Source organism: Xiphophorus hellerii, chromosome 5, assembly GCF_003331165.1.
Source record: "Xiphophorus hellerii strain 12219 chromosome 5, Xiphophorus_hellerii-4.1, whole genome shotgun sequence".
Taxonomy (NCBI): Eukaryota; Metazoa; Chordata; class Actinopteri; order Cyprinodontiformes; family Poeciliidae; genus Xiphophorus; species Xiphophorus hellerii.
In genome coordinates this window covers 22,118,481-22,140,195 of record NC_045676.1, presented here as the reverse complement: position 1 = coordinate 22,140,195, position 21,715 = coordinate 22,118,481, and the positions used below count along the sequence as shown (strand labels likewise).

General features: G+C 39.7%; 1 protein-coding gene and 2 long non-coding RNA genes across 3 annotated transcripts; 1 reads left to right on the top strand and 2 right to left on the bottom strand.

The window, feature by feature from the left end:
- Nucleotides 1-691: 691 nt before the first annotated feature.
- Nucleotides 692-2,605, bottom strand: LOC116720070 (uncharacterized). Its single transcript, XR_004339310.1, has 2 exons — nt 2,249-2,605; nt 692-1,469 (listed from the first exon to the last, which is right to left on the bottom strand). It is a non-coding gene; the product is annotated as an uncharacterized LOC116720070 (long non-coding RNA).
- A 104-nt stretch (nt 2,606-2,709) lies between these two features.
- Nucleotides 2,710-19,530, top strand: ldb1b (LIM-domain binding 1b). Its single transcript, XM_032563093.1, has 11 exons — nt 2,710-2,816; nt 12,438-12,540; nt 13,534-13,578; nt 13,763-13,838; nt 13,937-14,039; nt 15,664-15,836; nt 15,917-16,039; nt 16,115-16,198; nt 18,094-18,217; nt 18,303-18,451; nt 19,300-19,530. The coding sequence occupies exons 1-11, from the start codon at nt 2,783-2,785 to the stop codon at nt 19,528-19,530; spliced, it is 1,245 nt and encodes a 414-aa protein (XP_032418984.1). The 5' UTR covers nt 2,710-2,782.
- Nucleotides 11,447-12,467, bottom strand: LOC116720069 (uncharacterized). Its single transcript, XR_004339309.1, has 2 exons — nt 11,757-12,467; nt 11,447-11,537 (listed from the first exon to the last, which is right to left on the bottom strand). It is a non-coding gene; the product is annotated as an uncharacterized LOC116720069 (long non-coding RNA).
- Nucleotides 19,531-21,715: the final 2,185 nt, after the last annotated feature.

Genomic DNA, 21,715 nt, shown 5'->3' with positions numbered 1-21,715 from the left:
GTTTTTAAAAACATCAAAAGAAAAGGTGCTCCAAGGCATTTGTGTTTAATATAGAATATTTTAATCCAATTTAAAATTTCTTTATTGAAAAATTTCAAAATGTTGAGTAAAATGGTTCTTTACCAGATTGGTCAAATGACTGTCAACCTCTTCACTGTGTCGGTTGTTTTCAACAACATCCAAACAGTAAAACTGAATTATGTGAATGTTTTGTTCTCAAATATTCAAATTGTTATAAATTGGAATATTTATAACAAAAAGTCTAGAAATTTAAGCCGGGAAAGGTTTTAAATTTGAAAGTTTGTAAAAACATTTTTAACATATGAGACTAACATAAAATATCTTTGAATAAGCAACAAAAATTATAGAGTGATTCTGAACCTCATACTAAAATAAATCCTTGATTTTAAAGGGTTTGTAAAGTTTTAGCTTTGATGTACTATGTTCTCAAAGTTGCTGAAGTTTAGCAACCAGAATAAATTACCAGCTTTCTTTACATCGTGATGTGTTTGGTTTTTTGAAACATTTTTCCTTTGGGTTTTTTGAATAAATATAATTACACAGCTCACTCAGGCTTATTATGGAGTAAAGAGAGTCGACTTATTGGTTCAGTGCATTAACGCTAATGGAACAGAGCAGCCAGACATTAACGGGAGCAAAACCACAGAAACAACAGCACTGCAAAAATATCTGTACATTGGCCTGTAATATATTTCAGCCATTTATTCAAGCACACCAGATCTCACCTTTTGCTGACTTTAACTATTCTCACCATGACCTTTGAAAATTATCTTGTTGAATTTTAGTTTTAGTCACAGCAGAGTTTCATCCAATGGCATCCAAAGCCTTCGAAATATCAGTATTTTCATCAATTTTAAGTATCTTATTCCTAAAACATCTCAAAGTTTCTTTCAACATTTTCAAAGAATTATTACTTTCAAAATTACATCACGGACTCAGAATCGAGCTTGAAAGATGTCACTGAAATGTTAATACATTTAATTTTCTCATTGCCTACAACCCACAATATGGCTTCTCTCTGATTGGTTGATCAAGTTCTCATGACGACTCCTTCCCCAGACGGTGCCGTGGTGAGCTGAGGTCTAATTGCCCTTTTGAGATTGTTTTTTTTTTTTGCTTGCTTCAAACGCTTTCTTACTTTCGTCTAATTTTTGAGTGAAGTTCAGAGTTTTGATTTTCCTCCTCTATTTTCTTCGAGAGCGTTCTTTCTTTATGTTCAACTCTGCTCCTGATTCATAATGAGGAAATCATCAAGTCATGCAGCGAACTGAACCAGAACCGCGGGTGCTTTGGTGTGATGTTGGTGAACTCATTGGCCCAGTGTGGCTTTCCAGAGGTAGATAATAGTTGGACATGTCTTTATCCGTCATCTGACGCTCCAAAGGTTGCAGGAAGACCGTAAACCAGTTGAAGCCCTGCGTCTCCGGACTCAATCAGTAGAAGTTGCTCTGCAACAGAACTTTCTAATCAGACAAAGTCCTGACCTGGTTTTAGAGGAAATCTGGAAGAGGTTTTACCATCAGCCGAGCTGAAACACTGTGAGACTGATTCTGGACTCATTGATCAAAAAGTGGCTGTTAATAACAAATTTTTGTTTCCTCTGCTCAGTGGTTTCTGAACTCAGAGTTATAAGCCAAGAAATCTCTTTCCTTAAACACTTGAAGCCTGTAATGCTTGGATAAAAGTTAAGCATTTAATTATTTTGGACGATGATTTTTTGCCATCTAAAATTCCCTCTGCTTCCTCTCCTGTCAGGTTTTGTTTGTTTTGTGTTTCTTTACTTAATTTAATTATTATGAAAAAGATCTTAGTATGATTATTCACAAAATAATTTTTTATTGCATGTTTACGTTGGTAAATGGTAAAAAATAAATAAATCTCAGAAATATTCAGAATTCTTTTTACTACGTGTAGTAAAAATAATGAAATGAAACTCATCGCGATTTTGCTACAACGATTTTATTTACTTTGAATTTTGATAGAATGTTTCTAATATTACGGTAATGATACATGAATGAATTAAGAAATCTGCAAGCCCAAAGTGAGTATCAGGTTTCACAGTCTGATCACAGGTTGATTGCTTTTACCCTAAAAGTGTTTACTCTACTCATCAGTGATGAATTCCACATTAGAGATTTTGTTTCTTCGTCTTATTTAGTAAAAGTGAAGAACTTAAGTCGCTGAATGTTTAACTTCTGATACCCGCCAACCAGCGAAAGAAGATTACCAGAGAAGATATCTCTCGTGTGGAGCAGCGGGATAATCTGGGAGCGTGTTTGAAGGGGTCGCCGCACTTGAGGAAAGAAATGTCCTGTTTGACCATTAGCAACTCGTAATGGTCAAAGAACGAAAGAAACGGAAAAAACAGCGGTTAGCAGAAGTCGGCTCGGATCAGATTAATCAGGACAGTCTCCTGCAGACAGAACCAACACGAGGCTGTCCTCGGATCCCAGCTGAGGGGAGGGCGACGGGGACGGTTGTTATCAGAAGTTGGGCAGATGCATGTGGCGCTCAGTTTCCTGTTGACGAGCAAGTGGAAGTGGCATGCTGCACACATTTGCACGTGGCTGCACGCGCGCGCACATCAACACCCAGTGGCACACGCACATGGACACTTTAGGCACCCCCCGCTCCCCCTTTGATGTGCCCCTGAGCCTGACAGTCTGGACATGGGAGATATCAGAGAGTGGGAGAGGCATGAAAACACAGCGCCTGAGTCAGATCTGGGTATAGCTGTGAAAGTGCATTTGTAGGTGACAAAATGGCGATGTCAGAGCAGCTTGAGTCCGAAGGAGGTAAGGTTTCGTTTGTTTTTTTCCTTCCTTGTTCTCATAGTCCTTCTCGTTCCTGATTTGTAAGCAAAAAACACCTGAAAAACATCAGATGTATTTAACTTTAGTTTGTCTTATCAACCAGAGCAGTAGAGAAAAAAAAAGTTCAGCCCATTCCAGCACGGTTATTTGATTATTCCTGGTTATTCAGCACCAACTTGTGCCAGCTTTAATCACTTCACAGACATGGATTTATGGCTTTAGGTGTGACTGTGCAGCTGGAAGTGTAGCTGGTGAAATGAAGGTTAGGCGTCAGTGTGTGTGTGTGTGTGCCTCGCTGCTTGGGGTGCTGACTGAAGATAAGGCCGACCCTATGCCTGAGAGCGAAAGAGACGGTGTGTGTAAGCCCTTCAAGCCTTATCCCGGCACACCTCCCACCCCCACCTCCTCTCCATCACTCCGCTGCACACACATCCACACACACATCCACACACATCCACACGCAGCGGGGATTAACCCCATCATGTACCATTTCAATGGGGAAGCTTTGGAGACACACACACTCACACACAGACTCACACAGGATTAACTCTTGTGTGTCCATTTCCATGGGTTTCTTAGCCGCTCTCCGGTTGTGTCGGTGTAGACTGCTCGAGTTTCCATGGTGACAGGGGCCAGTGAATGTAAGATAGGCAAATCCACATAAGTCACCCGCAACAGACACTCTGAGCTACTATTGACTACAGCTCCCCTGGTGCTAGACTCACAAAGATGCTGCCAAAGGACTGACAGGAGGCTTGTGAGCTGTGAAGTGCTCATGAAACAGGCTTACTTTGGTCAGAAGCAACAAACATAAAGTCAGTTTGAGCTTCTGCTGCTGCTGGTCGGGTGAGAGACGAGGCTTCGAGCAGATTATCCTCTGTAAATGAGTAACACCGCAACTTGTTATATATATATTTGTTTTATACACAAAGGTAAAATTGTATACTGTGCTCAGGTCAAATATAACCTGTTTTTTAAGTTTAGGTAACATTTGCTTTTCCCTACTGGAACAGAAACAATTATTTTAATGCAACAAAATTAAATGTACACACACACATGTGTACATGTTATTTTTACATGTTTAATACATGGTTTGATTTTTCATTTGCACCTGCTATTCTGGAATTATTTGTTATTATTTACAACCATGCTTATTCAGTTGGATATATATATACAGTACAGACCAAAAGTTTGGACACACCTTCTCATTGAATTCAATTAGAAAGTGTGTCCAAACTTTTGGTCTGTACTCAACACAGACCAAAAGTTTGGACACACAGTTGTGTCCAAACTGTTTGGACACACCTTTCTAATTCAATGGGTTTTCTTTATTTTCATGACTATTTATAAGGCAATAAATCCCACTTATTAACCTGACAGGGCACACCTATGAAGTGAAAACCATTTCAGGTGACTACCTCTTGAAGCTCATCAAGAAAATGCAGAGTGTGTGCAAAGCAGTAATCACAGCAAAAAGTTGCTACTTTGAAGAAACTAGAATATAAGGGGTATTTTCAGTTGTTTTACACTTTTTTGTTTAGTGCATATTTCCACATGTGTTATTCATAGTTTTGATGCCTTCAGTGTGAATCTACAATGTCAATAGTCATAAATAAAGGAAACTCATTGAATTAAAAGGTGTGTCCAAACTTTTGGTCTGTACTGTATATACATATATATACATATATATATATATATAGTATATATATTAGAGAAAGGAAGTCTCATAGATCTGACGAACAACTAGATCCAAAATAAAGAGGGTCTGGCACAATTCCCTTATTAAAACTAAGTCATTTGGTCTCCTAATGTTGAGGATAAATTGCTTTCTGTTTCTTGGACTAGTGAAAATGTACTCTTTATGCTCTAAAACAGGTTTCAGTGTGATTTTTGTATTTATCCATAGGTAATGTTAGCGTCTTTGCTAACAACTCCTTACAATAAATGGAACTAAAACAGAACAAAAAAGAAATCTGGAGAGCAAAATTATAAAGATGAGTTAAACCAGTAGCAATAAAAACATTCGTGAGCAGAACAAATGCATTTTTGTTTGTTTATTCTTGAACCACTATTTTTTTTTTTTTTTTAAGAAACAGATTTACGCAACTGTAACTCATTGCTGCATTAGTCAATTAAAGCAGTGGTCATCCTAAATGTGTCATCGTCAACAAGTGATTGTTCAGCATTATTTATAACCACGCTTATACAGTTGGACAACACAAGTGGTAAAAGCCAGACCACACAGTGACGCTCTCCACAGAGATTTAATTGCATGCTCAGTATGAGTGATTGCAGCAAATTTAACGCTTGCATTGACTGTCGCCAGTGTGAGCTCATCCACGAGAAGTGATAGCTGCAAGTCAATGATTCAATGCAGTCTACTGGATTTCCTTAGAGAAAAAAAAAATTAACCAATTTGAATAATAAGCTGAACTACATTGTTTGATAGATAGGATCACTTGGAAAGGATGTGCTTGGCTTGGAATATGTCAGGTTGGGATGAATTTTCTTTTTCATTACCGCAAAAAGACCTTGCGGTGATGTGTTGTGAACTGTCGCTTTATAAATAAACTGAATTTAATTGAATTAGTAAATGGCTAAAATAAAATTCTGATTCCAGCAGCTTCTTCCAGTATTTAGCCAAAAGATGAAAATCATTTGGTGGGTAAACGCAATGAGATCTTTTCTAACGTGAAATGAATCATTTTTGTTTGGCATGCATAAAATCATTCCTGCAAATGTCTAGTTTTCTGCTTTAAACCATGGCTCTCAAAGAGTTTTTATAATCTTTTAAAGTTGTTCTCTTTGGCTTGAGTTTTATTTTGAGGCTGGTCTCCAAAACTAAGTATTTTCCTTATTAAGCCACCCGGCTCTCGTCTATTAATTTATATAAGAAAATTACCGAAGCTCAACTGATGAGTCAGTTTTATCATTTTTCAGCACTTTCTATGTTTTTATTTTAACAAAAATCTATGTTTAGTTATCTGTTCTTTGTTTGCATTCACAAAGATTGTCAAGGATGAAAAAGCAGACAGACATTAATTGTAGTTTTGATGATTCTCAAGCATCTGTTGCCCAAAAGCTCTGTTAAAGTCTATATTATGTTAAGAAAAGGAAAAATGTTGAGGTCAAAATGCTGGGGGACAGGACTGAAAAGCTATCGGAGTTCCTTACATCACTGTCTAATAGGTATGTTATGTTATGTTATGCTATGTCGATGGAAGTCAGAAAGGAAAAAGCTGCTTCAAAAATGTGACATCTGACCTGGAAACTGATGCATCAATTATTTGTCAGAACCTCGTCAGAAAGAGTCTCAGGAGGATGGTGACCTAATTATGCAACAATTAGATGTAAAACCTTTAGCAACCCTGTAATATGGGCTGAAGAATACGAGTGTGGCATGTCTGATTCAAATTATTATTAATGTGTATAAAATAATGAGCAGTGTGTAAAACATGGTGGCAGATGTGTCGTGGTGTAAGGGCGACTTACACGTGTTTCAATAGAAAATAAATGCAGAAAGAAATGTTTGATTATTTGTCCTGCATATTGAAACATCTTATGGCAGTGATTCAAGATATTTTCTAAAGTATTCAAAGAATTCATTGATAGCAAAAACAAACATTATTTTTAAAGTTCAGAGAATCTAAGAGAAAAGTTCCCTTAAGCCAGAAGTCTCTCACCAACTCCAGCTTTAAAATCTCATACAAACAGCTGCATTAAAAGGCTGTTTCTTTACACCACTAATAGCTTGTATTTTCATGAATACGTTGTCAGTCTTAAAACTATACAACCTATAATCGTGTAGATGAAGGGGCCAAGGGCTCATGCAACAATTAGCAAATTCCCCATTTGTTTACAGATTTTCAGCAGGAACATGGTTGGTGTTATTCCTACATCTAACTCCCAACTTCCAAGGTAAATTAAACTGAATATCTTAAGCTGGAGCTAAACATTTTTGAAGCAGTGTGGATCTAACCTGGCCATTGCCTTTATATGCAAATTCGCTTGATTGCCATCTTCCTTCACTGCTCTGTCTGGACTTTCTCCCATTGACTTGGATTTCCCTGGTAGAATTTCAACCGGGCCGATCAGCGAACAGAAGGTGAAGTTGTGAACGATGATGTTGATTTTCTTTAGAATTGAACTCTGCCTGTAGTTTTAGCAATGGCAACAGAGGACGTAGTGAACAAAGCCATGCAGACCGTGTTTCTAAATATTGAATTGACTTTAACAGCCGTCTGGTTCAGCACTTCTCTCTTCCCAGTGGCAGATGGTTGTTTACAGCGCAGGTTTTATAGCAGATTTCATTATGCTTTTTATGCGTCACTTACTAATGTTAGCAATTGGGTCAAATTTAAAACTTCAACAGACTCCACACCTCCAGCAAAAAATCATTTCTCACTAGCCAAGAGTCCAGACCCTCTGAACGAAGTAAAGAGTAGAACAAGGGGCTGGTTTTTACCAGACTAGTGTAGATCACACCGACAGGAAAAATAGACCCAAAACAAAATAGATTATTCAGCGTTCTCCTTCAGAAAAAAGCTATGAGTAAAAAAAAAAAGAAAAAAAGGGTAAAACCACTGTTTTGAAAAATAATTTTTGAAGGCTATCTGCTAACTGTGTAACTAAAGCAGGATCTGTGCCGGCACAAAGTTGAGCTTGTTTTCCACGTGGCTTTCCTTCATCACTGGTCCTGCTTGGAGCATCCACTGACAGGATCTGAAACTGTAGTCATGGAAAGTGTCTGGACATGCAAACTTCATGTTCTCATCTTCTCATCTTTGCTTATTGCAGATGTTTTGGTTCTAATGGCTTCCTCAGGCCATGTCCTTCAGTTTTTAATGTAGGTGTCTTAGCTAACAGAGCAGAGGCTAGGATGAGAGTCAGTACCTCTAAATCGGAGTCCATGGTTCTTTACTGGCTGCTCCATCCTGCCTCGAGTATCTCGCCGATTTGTTCACGAGCGACATATGATGGAGCAGGGAATGGATAGATGGACTGGGACCTCATCTGTTGTAACACTGCAGCGCTCTGTTCTGTAGCGGTGAAGAGAGAGCTAAGGCAAAGGGCAAAGCTGTTGAATTACCAGTCCGAAAGCAGCAGTGATGAGCTTACTCTGTGGCGTGGCAGGGCTCAGCCTTAAGAGATCTACCTTTCATTTCTATACCATTCACTGCAGATCAAATCACCCTGTATTCAACAACTGGTAGCAGACGGATCAACAGCAGGAGTGTACTCCTACTATATAAAATACTAAATACATACGTTGGTCACATATCTGTTACTTTTTTTTTTTAAAAGTGTACAGAACATTTCACAACTATTACACCCTCTGTCTTTAAATTCAACCATGCATATGCCTGTAAATATGAAGGCAATTTCAGCGTCTAGCCTTAAGCTCTTTCTGTCTGGTAGCAAAAATGGGATATGTGGCTGACGGTGTTACTGTGTGCACCTCTTCTTGCGCATCCAAAGAAGTCAGTAGAGGTGGTCCAGACATCTGATCAGGATGCCACCTGGAAGTTTTCTGGGTGCACCAACTTGAAGCAGACTCCAGGGCAGACCCAGAGCTCACTGTAGGGACTTTATACCAGGAAAAGCAAAGGGATTACCCTGACTGAGTTGGAGAGTGTTGCTGAGGAGAGGGATGTCATTGCTTTCCTGCTGGAACCTCACTCTTGTGAATGGATCTAGGTGAGCAGAAAACAATGGATGAACAAACGGAAGGTCTTATAATACGCTGTGTATTTTCTTCTACATCTCCCTTTACAAACCTGTTAGATACAGAAATGAAAGGTGGCCCAAGACATTTGTGCTGTTTTGCATCTGTAAAGATTAGGAGGCATAAAAATGTAGAAAATTGTTGGCTTTAGTCTGACTCTACTTGTTCTTTTTATATTTCAACCTTGGCCATATGGGTGGGATCTCGCTGCCTGTGATCTGAATATCTGATTATAAATTGAGGCGATTTAAGCCGATTTAGAAGCCTGTGGGATTCTCCTTTTGGCTTAGCATCTTTGTACGTGTGTGTGCTCATTAACGTGGGTGTGCATGCATGTGTGTGTCTGCAGTCTGAGCAGAAACTTGCTTTAAACTTGCTTTTACCCTGTTGATGGATCTGGGTTGTCCACCTTGGAGACAGTTCAGTGTACAAACTTTAAAACGCAATTAATTCAAACCGCTTCGGTCTCATACCTTCTGTGAAAGTTTAGAAGATCTTAATCTTCTTCAGACTGATCGTGTTGCTGCATCAGCAGTGCTTGCATCACACTGAATGAGCCCACTGTGTATGGCCAGGGCTCTCCGGCTGTCCCAGTTCGGCTGTTAGGAGCAAGCTGATGTGCACTAATTAGGCAAACATGAAAACCACTTTGCAGTCAACATGATCTTTGTTTCCACACAAATTTCCAGTCAGCTGCATTAGGCCAATTCTCATCTGTGTCAGTTATGAGGAAGAGATGGGATGCAGGGAGGAGGAAGGGGAAAAATGCTTACCAGACAACCTTTATGTGCAGTTGTGCATTAAAGGGGGTGGTGGTGGACAAGGAGGAGGAGAAGAAGAAGAAGAAGAAGAGGAAGGAAAAAACGGGGGGAGAGGGTGGCAGACTGTGCTGGGCAGAGAAGAGAGGAGCAAATGCATTGCAGACGGAAAGGAGGAGGGCCTACAGCTATTGTTCATGTCCTCCCGTGAACAAAGGGCTCATCGGGGTCCGTATGTAAACCCACAGCAGGCTCCAGTCCACGGACAAGGCCTCATGCGGGACAAAACATAAAACTACCGACTCCCGCAATTTCGGCCTTATTCCGCTGTTGTCTCTCGGTCTGAGGAGATTTTTTATTGATCCTGTTGGGAGAGGACGTATTGTTGTGTGGGTACGTTGCGTCCTGCGGGCCTATCCGTTTTTACGCACGGAGCGTACACACGGTCTATCATCACGGATCTGTAAACATCAATTTTCTGATTGGACTTCTTCGCAGGTAAAAGGTCACTTTTCCGCCGAAAGACAGTTTTCCTACTGTGAAACGCGACTCCTAGTGCAATTAAATATGGTTAACGAGCACTCGCGGTGGAAATTTATCGCCATTTAATAGGAGATTTGCCGTAGAGAAGGAATATAACGTCAAGGCGTTAGCCAAAAGGCTATCTGCTAACGGCTAAACTAGCCTGCCCGTCAAAGGCCTGCAAGGCAGTGTTGTAGTTGTGGAAGGTGTCAGGCTTATTTCTCTTCTATAACTTGGTGTTTAAACGAACCTTACATTTGGTACAAATATATAGGTTTGATCTTTTCTTGCATATATTCCCAGTTTTCTCGCATGTACGTCTTGTAGCGTAGCTTAGCTGGCGGCTAAGTGCTAACATTATGCGATGGCTGCCTCTCTAATTGCCTTTGTAACCAATTCTTGTAACTTTACAGTGAAATGTTTCGGCAGCGTAAGGTTGAAACATGCATTACAGACGCATAAAGTGTAACAAAAATGATGAGAAGACATATAAAAGTGTATGACTTGGGTAGTTTGCTTGGTTTCTCCTATATAACGCTAGTAGAAACCACAGTGGCCGCCTGTGACGAAACCAATCTAAGGAAAATAAAAAGTGAGGAGTGATGGTAGTTATTCTGGTGACAGGAGATCAATGCTATTAAATCTGAACTGTTTAAGGCTTCCACCCCTCTTTGGAGTAGGGTTTAGGTTGAAGTTTGACTACATAGTTTATGCAAAACACATGGACATGTATAGTATGTATATATAAACCGTATGTAATGTGTTGTTTGCTTGTAAAAGAGAGAGGAGCATGATTCCCAGTGGAGGAAGTGGAGTCCAGCTGATGCGATTGTGACTGACTGTCATTAACCGCTAACAGGAGAGGAGAGGAGCTAATGGAGCTTTCAACAACTAATGGACACATAACCATTGATTATTTATTTATTTATTTATCTGGCGGTGCATCCAGCCTATATCGTGGTGTTGCAATCCAAACTGCTTGTTGTTCCTTAAAGAGCAGACAGAGCTACAGATGAATGAGTGTTTTATTGCTTTTCTTCCTAGCTGAAGATGGGGAAACCTGTTTTAAAAGGCCTATTTGTTTACCTTTAGGTTCCTAACTTTCTCCACATGCTCTCTGGAGTCTACAATACACATAGTGTGCATACTTGACTGCCATTACTCCTGCTTTACATTCATGGGATTGTTATCTTTAATTGACAAATCTGAATGAATAGTTTAAGGGAAAACTAATACACATCCTTTCAAACAACAATGTTGACTCTTGAGAGTTTTACTGCTAACTTAAACTAGGAAAGAAGTGTTCTTTTTGTTTGTTTTAATTTGTTGTTTGTACTTGAATTTCACATTAGTATCTTATTTTTTACAATTACTTACTCTACAGATGCACCAATGAATCGGTTGGTCAGTTTTCCCATAATCAGATGTGATTGGTGCTTGGCAGATCAGATGCCAGAAAAATCTGCCATTTTTTTGCCCCTTTCTTGAGGGGTATTTATTCTATTGTTTGTATTTTAGATGTACATTTAAACTGAGTGTTGTTACCAGTAGTTGGTTATTTCCATAAGGTACAGAGCAGTTTATATAGTGATTAAAAAATCCTTTTCTTTTTTTTTAGGTTTTCATTTTTCTTCCAACACTATAACATGATGAAAAAACATGGGCTGGGCTGTTCCAGTAGATTAAAAAGTGCATCACCTGGGCGTGCCGTGGAGGCGTAGGGGTTAGCGCGGCCCACATTTGGCGGCCTCAAGTCCTCGACACGGCTGTTGCGGGTTCGATTCCCGGACCCGGCGACGTTTACCGCATGTCTTTCCCCCTCTCCTTCCCCCTTTCCTGTCAGCCTACTTCATGAAAAGGGACTCTAGAGCCCACAAAAATACCCCATGGAGGGGTTAAAAAAAAAAAGTGCATCACCTGTTGGTTGAGTTCTTAGTTTTAATGAATATCAAAAAAAAAAAAAAATCCTGATCAGAACTGATTAAGGGGAAAGTTGGCTATTTTGGATTTCAATTGATTGATGCATGTCTGTTCAATAGTAACAAGACAGGGGGACATTAAGGAGGAGGGGCCTCACCATGGTGACCGTGGGGTCATGACACCTACGCCGCCATGCCTGGATGGTCTTTATGACAGAGCTGGGCAGTTATTGTAAAAAAAGAAAAGAAAAAAGGATGGGAACTGTTTGTGTCTGGGAGAGACATCAACCTGTTTTATGAGTGTTCGTGTCGAGGACATATGGTCTGCTGGTATTTTTATATTTAGAGGTGTTTTCATGGAGATTAGATGGTGGCGAGGCGGAGGATTAGTTTATGTGCGAGGAGGAGGATGCTTCTTCACCGTCTTTGTGTCACTAAAACGGACACGTTCCTGCTGCGTCGGGCTGACGTCCACATGTGTTGCTACACCAGATGAGGCCGTTAATCAACTTGTACTGAAGACATTGTTGCACCAAAGACTTGTGGAATAATTTAGCTTTTGTCTCCGAGCATTGGGCGTTACTGTTCTACGTATTCTCTGCTGTAGTCTGTCTACTTCCCTTTTTATTGTCACAGATATTTATGTTTTTCCTCTCTTGTGTGTCTTCATGTCATCCAGGCTGTTCCTCCAAGTCATTCAAGCTGTACTCCCCCAAGGAGCCCCCCAACGGTAGCACTTTCCCCCCTTTCCACCCCGGCACCATGCTGGACAGAGACGTGGGGTGAGTTTCCTGCCCTTTTGTGCGTTTTAAATATCTAATGCTGGTGTTTGTAACTTTGTGAACCATATTGTATTTACCAAGAGAGTACAACAGGGATTTAATCATATAGCACTCGTATTTGTCTGATGTACATTAATCTGTAGTTTCTGGTTTAGAGATGTTGTGACCTTTCTCATCATTGTCGTTTTTGTGTAAACGTCTGGTTTGTGTTAATATTTATATAGTATGATAAAGAAAGGTGAGTCAGGTGTATAATTGTTTTTATTCTGGACTGTAGCTGATTTCTTGGTGCACCTCTAGTCATTTAGCTAGTGGAGTAATCACTCATCACCAAAGCAATAACTTAAGTCAGACTGCAATTTAATTGGTGTTCAGAAAGTAGTCTAAATTTATTGGACTGTGGAACATAATATCTATTTGTCTTGATTTAAAAAGGAAGTGAAAGGCTAATTTTGGAAGCCTATCTTTTCAAAAAGATAAACCAACTCCTGGTTAGACTTTTAAACATCCAGATGCAGCTTTCAAAGTATTTGTGCCATTTGTTGTGTTTATGATTAAATACCCATCAAAACGTCAACATTGTAATGACAGAAAAAAGCTTCTAAATTTGAATTCGTTTGGGACTTTTATAACAGTTTTTACAGTTTTATGGCATCTATAACAACAACTGAGTATAGAAGATATTTAATTAAATAGTAATAAAAAAAACAGCATTTTTTTCCAATTTGATGAAAAATGAAATAATTATGAACCTGAAGTAAAAGCAGTTTTTCTGCCGAATGAAGAAAACTTTTTTTTTTCTTGAAATTGTTAATATTGTGGATGTATTGTGTAGAAACCTATTTTCTGCTTCATGTTTCTTTTTTTAATAAAACACAGGTTAAGATATTTGAGTGCTCATTATATTTTCTTTGAATTCTGCTCATATATTTTCTAGTGAAGATGAACAACCATGTAGCTAAAGTTTAGTAAAATAATCTTCTTGTTTTCCAGTCCTACTCCGATGTATCCGCCCTCATACATGGAGCCAGGAATAGGGTAAGCCAACACTGTTTCCTGTTCCCTTCAGCTTGTGTTAATGTAGTGTGTTAATGTGTTTTACAGCAGCTGTCAAATCCTCCCCTTTAAATTAAGATTTAGTCAGAGGAACGCTTGAATGTACAAGTACTTTATTTTCATCCCTGCTTCCTTATTCATCATGTGTTTTTGTGCTGTAACTCAGGAGGCACACACCATATGGTAACCAAACAGACTACAGAATATTTGAGCTCAACAAGCGACTACAGAACTGGACAGAGGTTTGTGTCCAACTGGATGCACAAACACACACCTGGAAGTGCACACAAAAACAGTTGTGGTAATTCTTGTGTGCCGTTTTCTTCAAATTATCCTCTAGGAGTGTGACAACCTGTGGTGGGATGCTTTTACTACAGAATTCTTTGAAGATGATGCCATGTTGACCATTACTTTCTGTCTGGAAGACGGTCCCAAACGTTACAGTAAGTAACAAACATTGCTTGAGTTTTAGTCTGCTAATGAGCCCCTATTCTCGACCCCTAACATTTTCAGCGACAACCTCTAGTTATCCACAATAACTACAGATTCAATTATATATTCATGATGATCTATGCAATTATAGACTATTATGGTACATGTCACACTGTGTGAGAGCATTAACCTCTGTTCTGCTACAATGTGGAATGTAAAATACAGAGTTGCAAGTCTACTAATAACAGCAGATACAGGCTCAGCAGAGAATGCAACCACTGTTGTTGACACACGTCTTATTAGAAGGGGAGGTGTTCAGGGAAATGTTCAAAGCAAAGGCAGCAATAAGATGTTTGTCACAGTAGCATTCACAATGTACATTTCTTTGAGATTTGTACTTTTTTTCCCCGATATTTGACCTCTGTCTATTATTATGCGTGAGCCGCTAGGAGATTCTTGCAATATGACAACGTGAATATTGTGATACCAGTATATGTATACAAAAGAATTGTTAGAATAAAAATGTGGCAGCTAGTTCTCATGATCTAGAAGCAACCACCTCTATAAAATTAAGAAAACACTAGCCTGATTAAAAACAAAAAAACTGCCCTTGTTCTGCGCTTTGTTCAGAACAAGCGCAGAACAAAGAGATCTGGACTCTTTGCTATTGAGAAACGATTGCTTCGTGGAGGCATGGACTCTGCTGAAGTTTAAAAGACTGGATTTGATTTGACCAAATCACCAGCATTTGGCCGTGACGCATGTAATGCGCCAGCTACGCTATGAAGCTTACTGGAAATTTGCTGGGAAAACGCAGAACTGAATGTTTTTTCTTTGATTTTTGTTGTCTTCTGGTAAAATAGATACTATAATAGGAGGCGTGTGGTACTTAGTTTCCACACCGTGGCTTTCTGTGTTTAATTCCATATTTTTTCAGACAACCAAATTACTTTTTCTTGTGAGGGGAAAAAAATGTAGTGGCCTTTTTCTGTCCAGCTGACCAGCAGTGTCAATTCAGTGGTTTTAAGACCTTGATAGATCTAGATGCTCAGTTGTTTTCAGTTCCGTTGGACCGACTAACCAGAGGTCACTGGTTGCAAATTTCAAATATTTTCTGCTGGTTCTTTCACAACAACTTTTTTATGGATAAAGGCCATAAATCACACAGTGTGAGCCCAGCTTTAGAGGCCAAACACACCAAACCAGCCACTGGTTGTTTGGAAGATCTTAACAGCGTGGCGTTAAATTCCTCTCCTCGTGGGCCGGCCTCCTGCATGCGGAAGAGATGATGCAAGCATTTCAAACAGTTGTGTTGGAGCAGAGATTTATCTACAGCGTTTTACTGACCAGCATGTCTGCGAGTGTCGTCTTTTTGTGTTGCTATGGCAAATAATGCACCGCTTCAAGATCTACAATGTTTTCTCTGTTTGTTTAATACAGTTTATTTGGGGAGACACCAAAGGAGCCTTTTCTGCTCTTTGTCAATTTATTGTATTGGAACGTCAAACAAACTGTTGCATAACAGCATCATTTAGACCAGTGCCTCAAATTGGACCTGCATATATTAGCTTTTGCTGTTTTCTGGTCAACAGATGAGCCAAGAATGTTTTTCACATCTGTTTTTTTTTCCTCCAGCGATTGGTCGGACGTTAATTCCAAGGTACTTCCGGAGTATATTTGAGGGCGGGGCCACGGAGCTCTACTACGTGCTGAAACATCCCAAGGAATCCTTCCACAATAACTTTGTTTCCCTTGACTGTGATCAGTGCACTATGGTCACTCAAAATGGAAAGCCCATGTTCACACAGGTACGTCGGTAACGTTTTGTCAGGAGAGATTTCCTTCTTCGCGGCCTTGCAGGCTGAATCCGTCCTCTGAACCTCTGCAGGTGTGTGTAGAGGGCCGCTTGTACCTGGAGTTCATGTTTGATGACATGATGCGGATAAAGACGTGGCACTTCAGCATCAGACAGCACCGTGAACTCATCCCCCGCAGTATACTGGCCATGCACGTAAGTGAGGGACTGGGCTACACGTGGATACGTAAGGTGGGCGTCGTTTAAAATCGTTTTTTAATCTCATTTCAGGCCCAAGACCCACAGATGCTTGACCAGCTGTCCAAAAACATAACAAGATGTGGCCTGTCAAACTCCACCCTCAACTACCTCCGGGTAAGGGGAGCCAGGGCACACTTTTGTTTTGTTTTGTTTTCCGTTTGATTCGCACCACAAAGCTGACTTTTATAGACGAAAATATCAGCAGGTTAATGCTGCAAAATCCTGTGGTCTTTTGTGAGTCTGTATGCTCAAATGATTCACCAATTACTAAATTAGTTGACAATTATTTCAATAATCATTAGGGCAATTAATCGTTCCAGGCCTACTTGATTGTTTGTGTCTTCAGAATGAGCATCTTTGTTATGTTCTCGATTTGAAATGACAGGAGATTTCTAGAACAAACCTGTTTCTGTTGGGATGTACTTGCTGGTTTAGTAATAATACAAAGCTCAGTTTCTTTATTTTTTATTTTTGGTTTGCGATCAACAGTTTTGTCTTCACCAGCACGTTATTCCAAGTTTCAGCAGTTTCAGAGAGCCGCAGCACACAGAGCGAAGCAGGAAGTTTTTAAGTGTAATTTTCTTAATTTGTACGATGTTCTGACAAACTCCTGCTGGATGCTTCTTTGTGAGGCTGTCTTGACGTTTACCTTGCGGCTTTTTGTTTGGTAAGAACTGAGAAAGCTCCGTCTGTGTCTTAACTCGGGTCACTGCGTTTGTGTGCGAGTCCTGCTCCGGCTGTCAGTGAGCAGAGGCTGCAGCGGCAGAAATACAGACATTCAGCTGGTCTTTTGCTGCTATTTTAAAAAATAATACCACTGTGCATTCACTAGCATTAAATAAAGCTGTGGATCATGGAAAAATCCTTAAAGCTATTATGGAATTACTTCCTTCAAAATAAATAGGTCGTTTTCTATTTATGCTTGTAATTTTTGCATTTTGTTACCAAAGACTTATCGGTATGCAACTAAATGACAGAGTTGCATGTTGGCTTTATATAAATAAGTATATGAAAACATTAGCAGCAGTGTACCAGGGAAGCTATATATAGAGCAAAATAGTCAAAATAACTAAAAAAAACTAAAACGGTTCTGACTTGGTATTAAAGTTGAAGTGCTACACATGGTAGCAGGAGGTGTTTCATGAGGAAAATGGCCTTTAGAGACCTGCAAAGCTGAATAAGATGTGCTGCTTGACGTTGATGTAGGAAAGTACCCTGGCAGAAACTTTTGAACATATTGAAGCTGCTGCTACTAGTCTATAAGTTAGATTACTTTAGCTGTAGCAATATCTTTAGTCTACACATAGATTTTAAAATTATTTTGTTCTGAACCTTTCAACTAAAGCAGCGCCACGATGAGTTCCTTAAGCTTCCTGCTACATTTTTCTTTAGATAAATGTTTGAGGAATCCTTTAGACTAGAATCTCGGCTTCATGTTGGATTTAATGATGCACTAATTCTACTGCTTTCCATGTTTTTAAAAAGCCTATTAAAATGTAAAGATCATGTCAGTATCTTAATGAATAACATACAGAATAAATACATCAAACAAAATCATAAACAATACACTTAATAAATACAAATCATATATTTTGTGGCATGGAAATATCAAACTTATATTTTGAATGTCTACTAATGAATGAAATGACTTCTGTTAACTGGTTCAATCTTATATTTTAAATGTACTATTTTCTGAATAGTGCGTTTCTGAAGCAAACTCAATTGTTTTGTAGGTAAATTGTTTATTCAGACAAATTGATTTTGTATAATTTGTGACAATAATATTTCAAGCTTTTTCAGAGGTTCACTTTGTACGGTGCAGTTTCATTGCAGGAGTCTGATTGAAAAATTGGATTGCTTAAAAATATGGATTTGATTCATTTATTCTGCAGCTCAATAATAATAATGTAGCTTAAACTCTCTGTTTCAATAAGAAACATGTCTGTTCATATTAAACTTTGCGTCACCCTTGGTCAACCTGTTGCTTTCTGTTCTGTTCCCTGCTGCAGCTGTGTGTTATTCTGGAGCCCATGCAGGAGCTGATGTCCAGACACAAGACATACAGTCTCAGCCCCAGAGACTGCCTCAAGACCTGCCTCTTCCAGAAATGGCAGAGGATGGTGGCACCGCCTGGTAAACCGGACGAACCGTGTAGATTCATAAACGTACAATCAGCCTGACATTTGCGTAACCGTCGCTTTCTCTCCCGACTCGACAGCCGAGCCATCGAGACAGGCCCCCAACAAGAGGCGGAAGCGTAAGATGTCAGGTGGCAGCACCATCAGCGGCGGAGGCGGGGCCAACAACAACAACAACAACAAAAAGAAGAGCCCCGGTAGCGGCTTCCCTCTGTCCAGCCAAGTTCCGGTCAGTACATTGTTGCCACCTAGTGTCAGCGCTTGGTTACTACAGGTTTTTAAAAAATATGTTCATTTAGAGAGAGGAAAAAACACACACAGGGCCTGCACAATATCATTGTGGAATACAGCAATGGTGATATTGATTTGCACTTAAGCCCTATTTCCTCTACTCTGTTCCTGTTATTTTCCCCATCATCACAATGTTCTCATCACTCTCTGAGGTCTGGCATCTCAGACAGTAAAATCTATATGCGTCTGTATTATGAGCCAGGAAAGCCCATTTGTCTCTAAAAATGTATAATTAGGACGCAAAGCCTAAGACAGGGCTATTAAGGGTGCTTGAAATCCTTGAAAATGTTTGAATCTCAGCTGGGTGTTCTCAAAGTTTAGAAAGTACTTAATATCCAAACTGCACAGTTTAGGAATAAAGTGCAATCTAAAGTTTGATTAAGGTCTAAATTTGGAAAACGTTATTTATAGTTGAAACCAGATAGTTAGATAATTAAATTTTTTCTCTCTGTCCGAAGTTGAATCAGACCAAACTTATTTAGATTTACCAAAATTATTTCTGTCTGCTAACGGCCAGGAAACTTGGTGAGAATTCTTTTTTGTTTTTTTAAGATATTTTGTTCCTAGCTTTTTTGGGCCGGTGAGGTATATAGGGTGTGTATAAGCTATATTGCACTTATTGATACTGTGCTGACGATCACAGTTTGATCAGCTCTTAAAAGAAATACAAACACCACTTTGAATTTTTTGGGGGTTTGTAGTTTCAATTTGAATTGCAAAAATTTTAAAGACTACAAAGGAAAACTCAAAACTCCCTGCTAACAAAGCCCTGTGCCGTGACCGCAGGACGTGATGGTGGTGGGAGAGCCCACCCTGATGGGCGGGGAGTTCGGCGACGAGGACGAGCGTCTGATCACGAGGCTGGAGAACACGCAGTTTGACGCGGCCAACGGCATCGATGACGAGGACAGCTTCAACAACTCTCCGGCACTCGGCTCCAACTCGCCCTGGAACAACAAGGCCCCTTCCAGCCAGGAGAGCAAGAGCGACAACCCCACCTCGCAGGCGTCCCAGTAGAGCCCCGGGGCGGGCCCCCCATAACCTCTATACAGACCCCTCTGTCAGCCCCCCCACCCTACCTCTATAGCCATGACTGCAGCCAAATTGGTCCATAGTCTGATTTGCAAACCAAACACAGCTGTAGCGCTCAGATTCACACCGCAGGTAGCCTGAAGGAGCTCCGTCTGTCCTCTGACTGAGCCAGAGAAATGTTTAGGCACTGTGTCCCACCACTGTTTCTCTCTCTCTCTTTCTCTCTCTCCCCTCCTCCAACTTTTTACGCAAAACGCCCCCGTCTGCTGTTGCTCGTTTTCATTTCCGGATGGGGATAGGGGTTGACACGACCGAGAAGTAGCAGGAATTTATTCCACACAAGAACCAAGTACACTAACCTATCAGAGACCAAACGCCTGCACGGAGGGGTGGGCGGGGCCTGTGGGGGCTCCGCAGCGGTGGCGAGTCTCTACCCGTCATCTAAACACGACTCCGGATTATGGCCTGCTCTGCCGATGCATACGCCACCCTGCGTGTGTGAGCGAAAGTGTGTGTGAAGAGAAAACCTGAAGTGTTTATCTGTGGGTTTGCTGAAGCAGACGGGTCAGAACCGAGCGTCGGTTTTCAAAACTAACACACTAGTATGAAGGCTACTTTGAGGCACTAGGGCAATAACACACATGTATATTCTCACCCATGCATATTCTCACCCATGCATACACACTTAATAGTAAGGATCATGATTGAAGGATTCTGAATGCCCCCAGTGCCCCAACCATCTCTGATTAGACTACAGTGATTGCAGTCTTTCAAATGGAAAGCATTTACAACACACACACACACACAGCTACACATTTTAAGAGTTTTTATACAGTATATATATTTCCCTAGAATGTTTTTTTTTTTTATTATTTGTATTAAACGCCTTCATTTCAATTACTTTTTTTTATTTTCTACCAATACTGAAAAGCTACAGACCAAGGAGCAACGCAGGACTTTTATCCTCCTCTACCCCTTCAAAAATATATTGTTTTTTTTTTTTTTTTTATCTTTTATGTTTATAAAAGAGAAATAATTTAGTGTGGATGTTTTTATTTTGTCTTTTTGTTGTTTTTGGGGGGATTTTTTGTGTATTTGTGCTTGTATATTTAAGGTAGTAGCAAAGTTCTGTCTGACTGTAATAAAATGTATTCTTACTTAGATTTACCTAAAGCCATCCCGATCTAATGTAAAGAAACAAAAATAGGAAAAAGGAGAAAAAACACTCATGAACCTGTTCCCTCTTCCACCCTGCTGTCTTTCCTCCTTCCTCTTTTTTAAAATAAAACTTGTGTAAATTAAATTACAAACCCCTGGGGGTACAATGGCGCCATGGAAAGATGATTTTTCTTTGTTTTTTTTTTCTATTTATTTTTAAAAAAATTCACGCTTGTATTTTGATTAATCACAGCATCCCTGACAATTTTTCTGTATCTCATCTTGATGTCGACGTGAATGTGCTCAATGGCTTTTAGTTTCCCTGTAACCTTCCTGTTTCATCACTGGCTAAGAAACAATCTTTTGTTTTTGATTTTTTTTTTTTTTAAATGAGTTTTATGTTAAATTTCTCTTATTTGTACAGTCTTGTTTATAACCAGCAGTGTCGCTAGCCATTTTAACATTAAGTACAGTCTGCATATTTTGGTAACAGTGCTGAGTCTGTAAAGTCCAATAGAGAACAGCTCTGTTATTGGTTTGTACATTTATGTTTTGTTTTTTTGGGGGGGAATTGATTCCAGCTGAATTTATGATTGACTTTGAATGGTGACTTGTACCTTCTCCAAACCCTGTAGAGAAATCTTTGTTTGATATATATTTTTTTGATTTGCTTAGTTTCTGCCCTTAATAATTAATGTATGGTACCAATAAAAAGATACATTTTCACTTTAAAACTGGTGTGGATGAGGAATATTTGTAAATAATACGAATGCTGGACCCATAGTAAGATAAGGATCATCTTGTTCATGAGGTTTTACATTTATCAGTCATGTTAACTTTTGATTAGTAATTCATGTTTCCTGTTTACCTCAAGTACTGGTGTAAAAGAGCAGCTCATTTGTCATTGCTACCCTTAAAAATGGGAAAGAGAAGCAAACATGACTCAGATTAGGCAGATATGTTGATTTTTATAAGGGGGGAAGAAGCTAAAAGGTTTCTCACTTGACATATG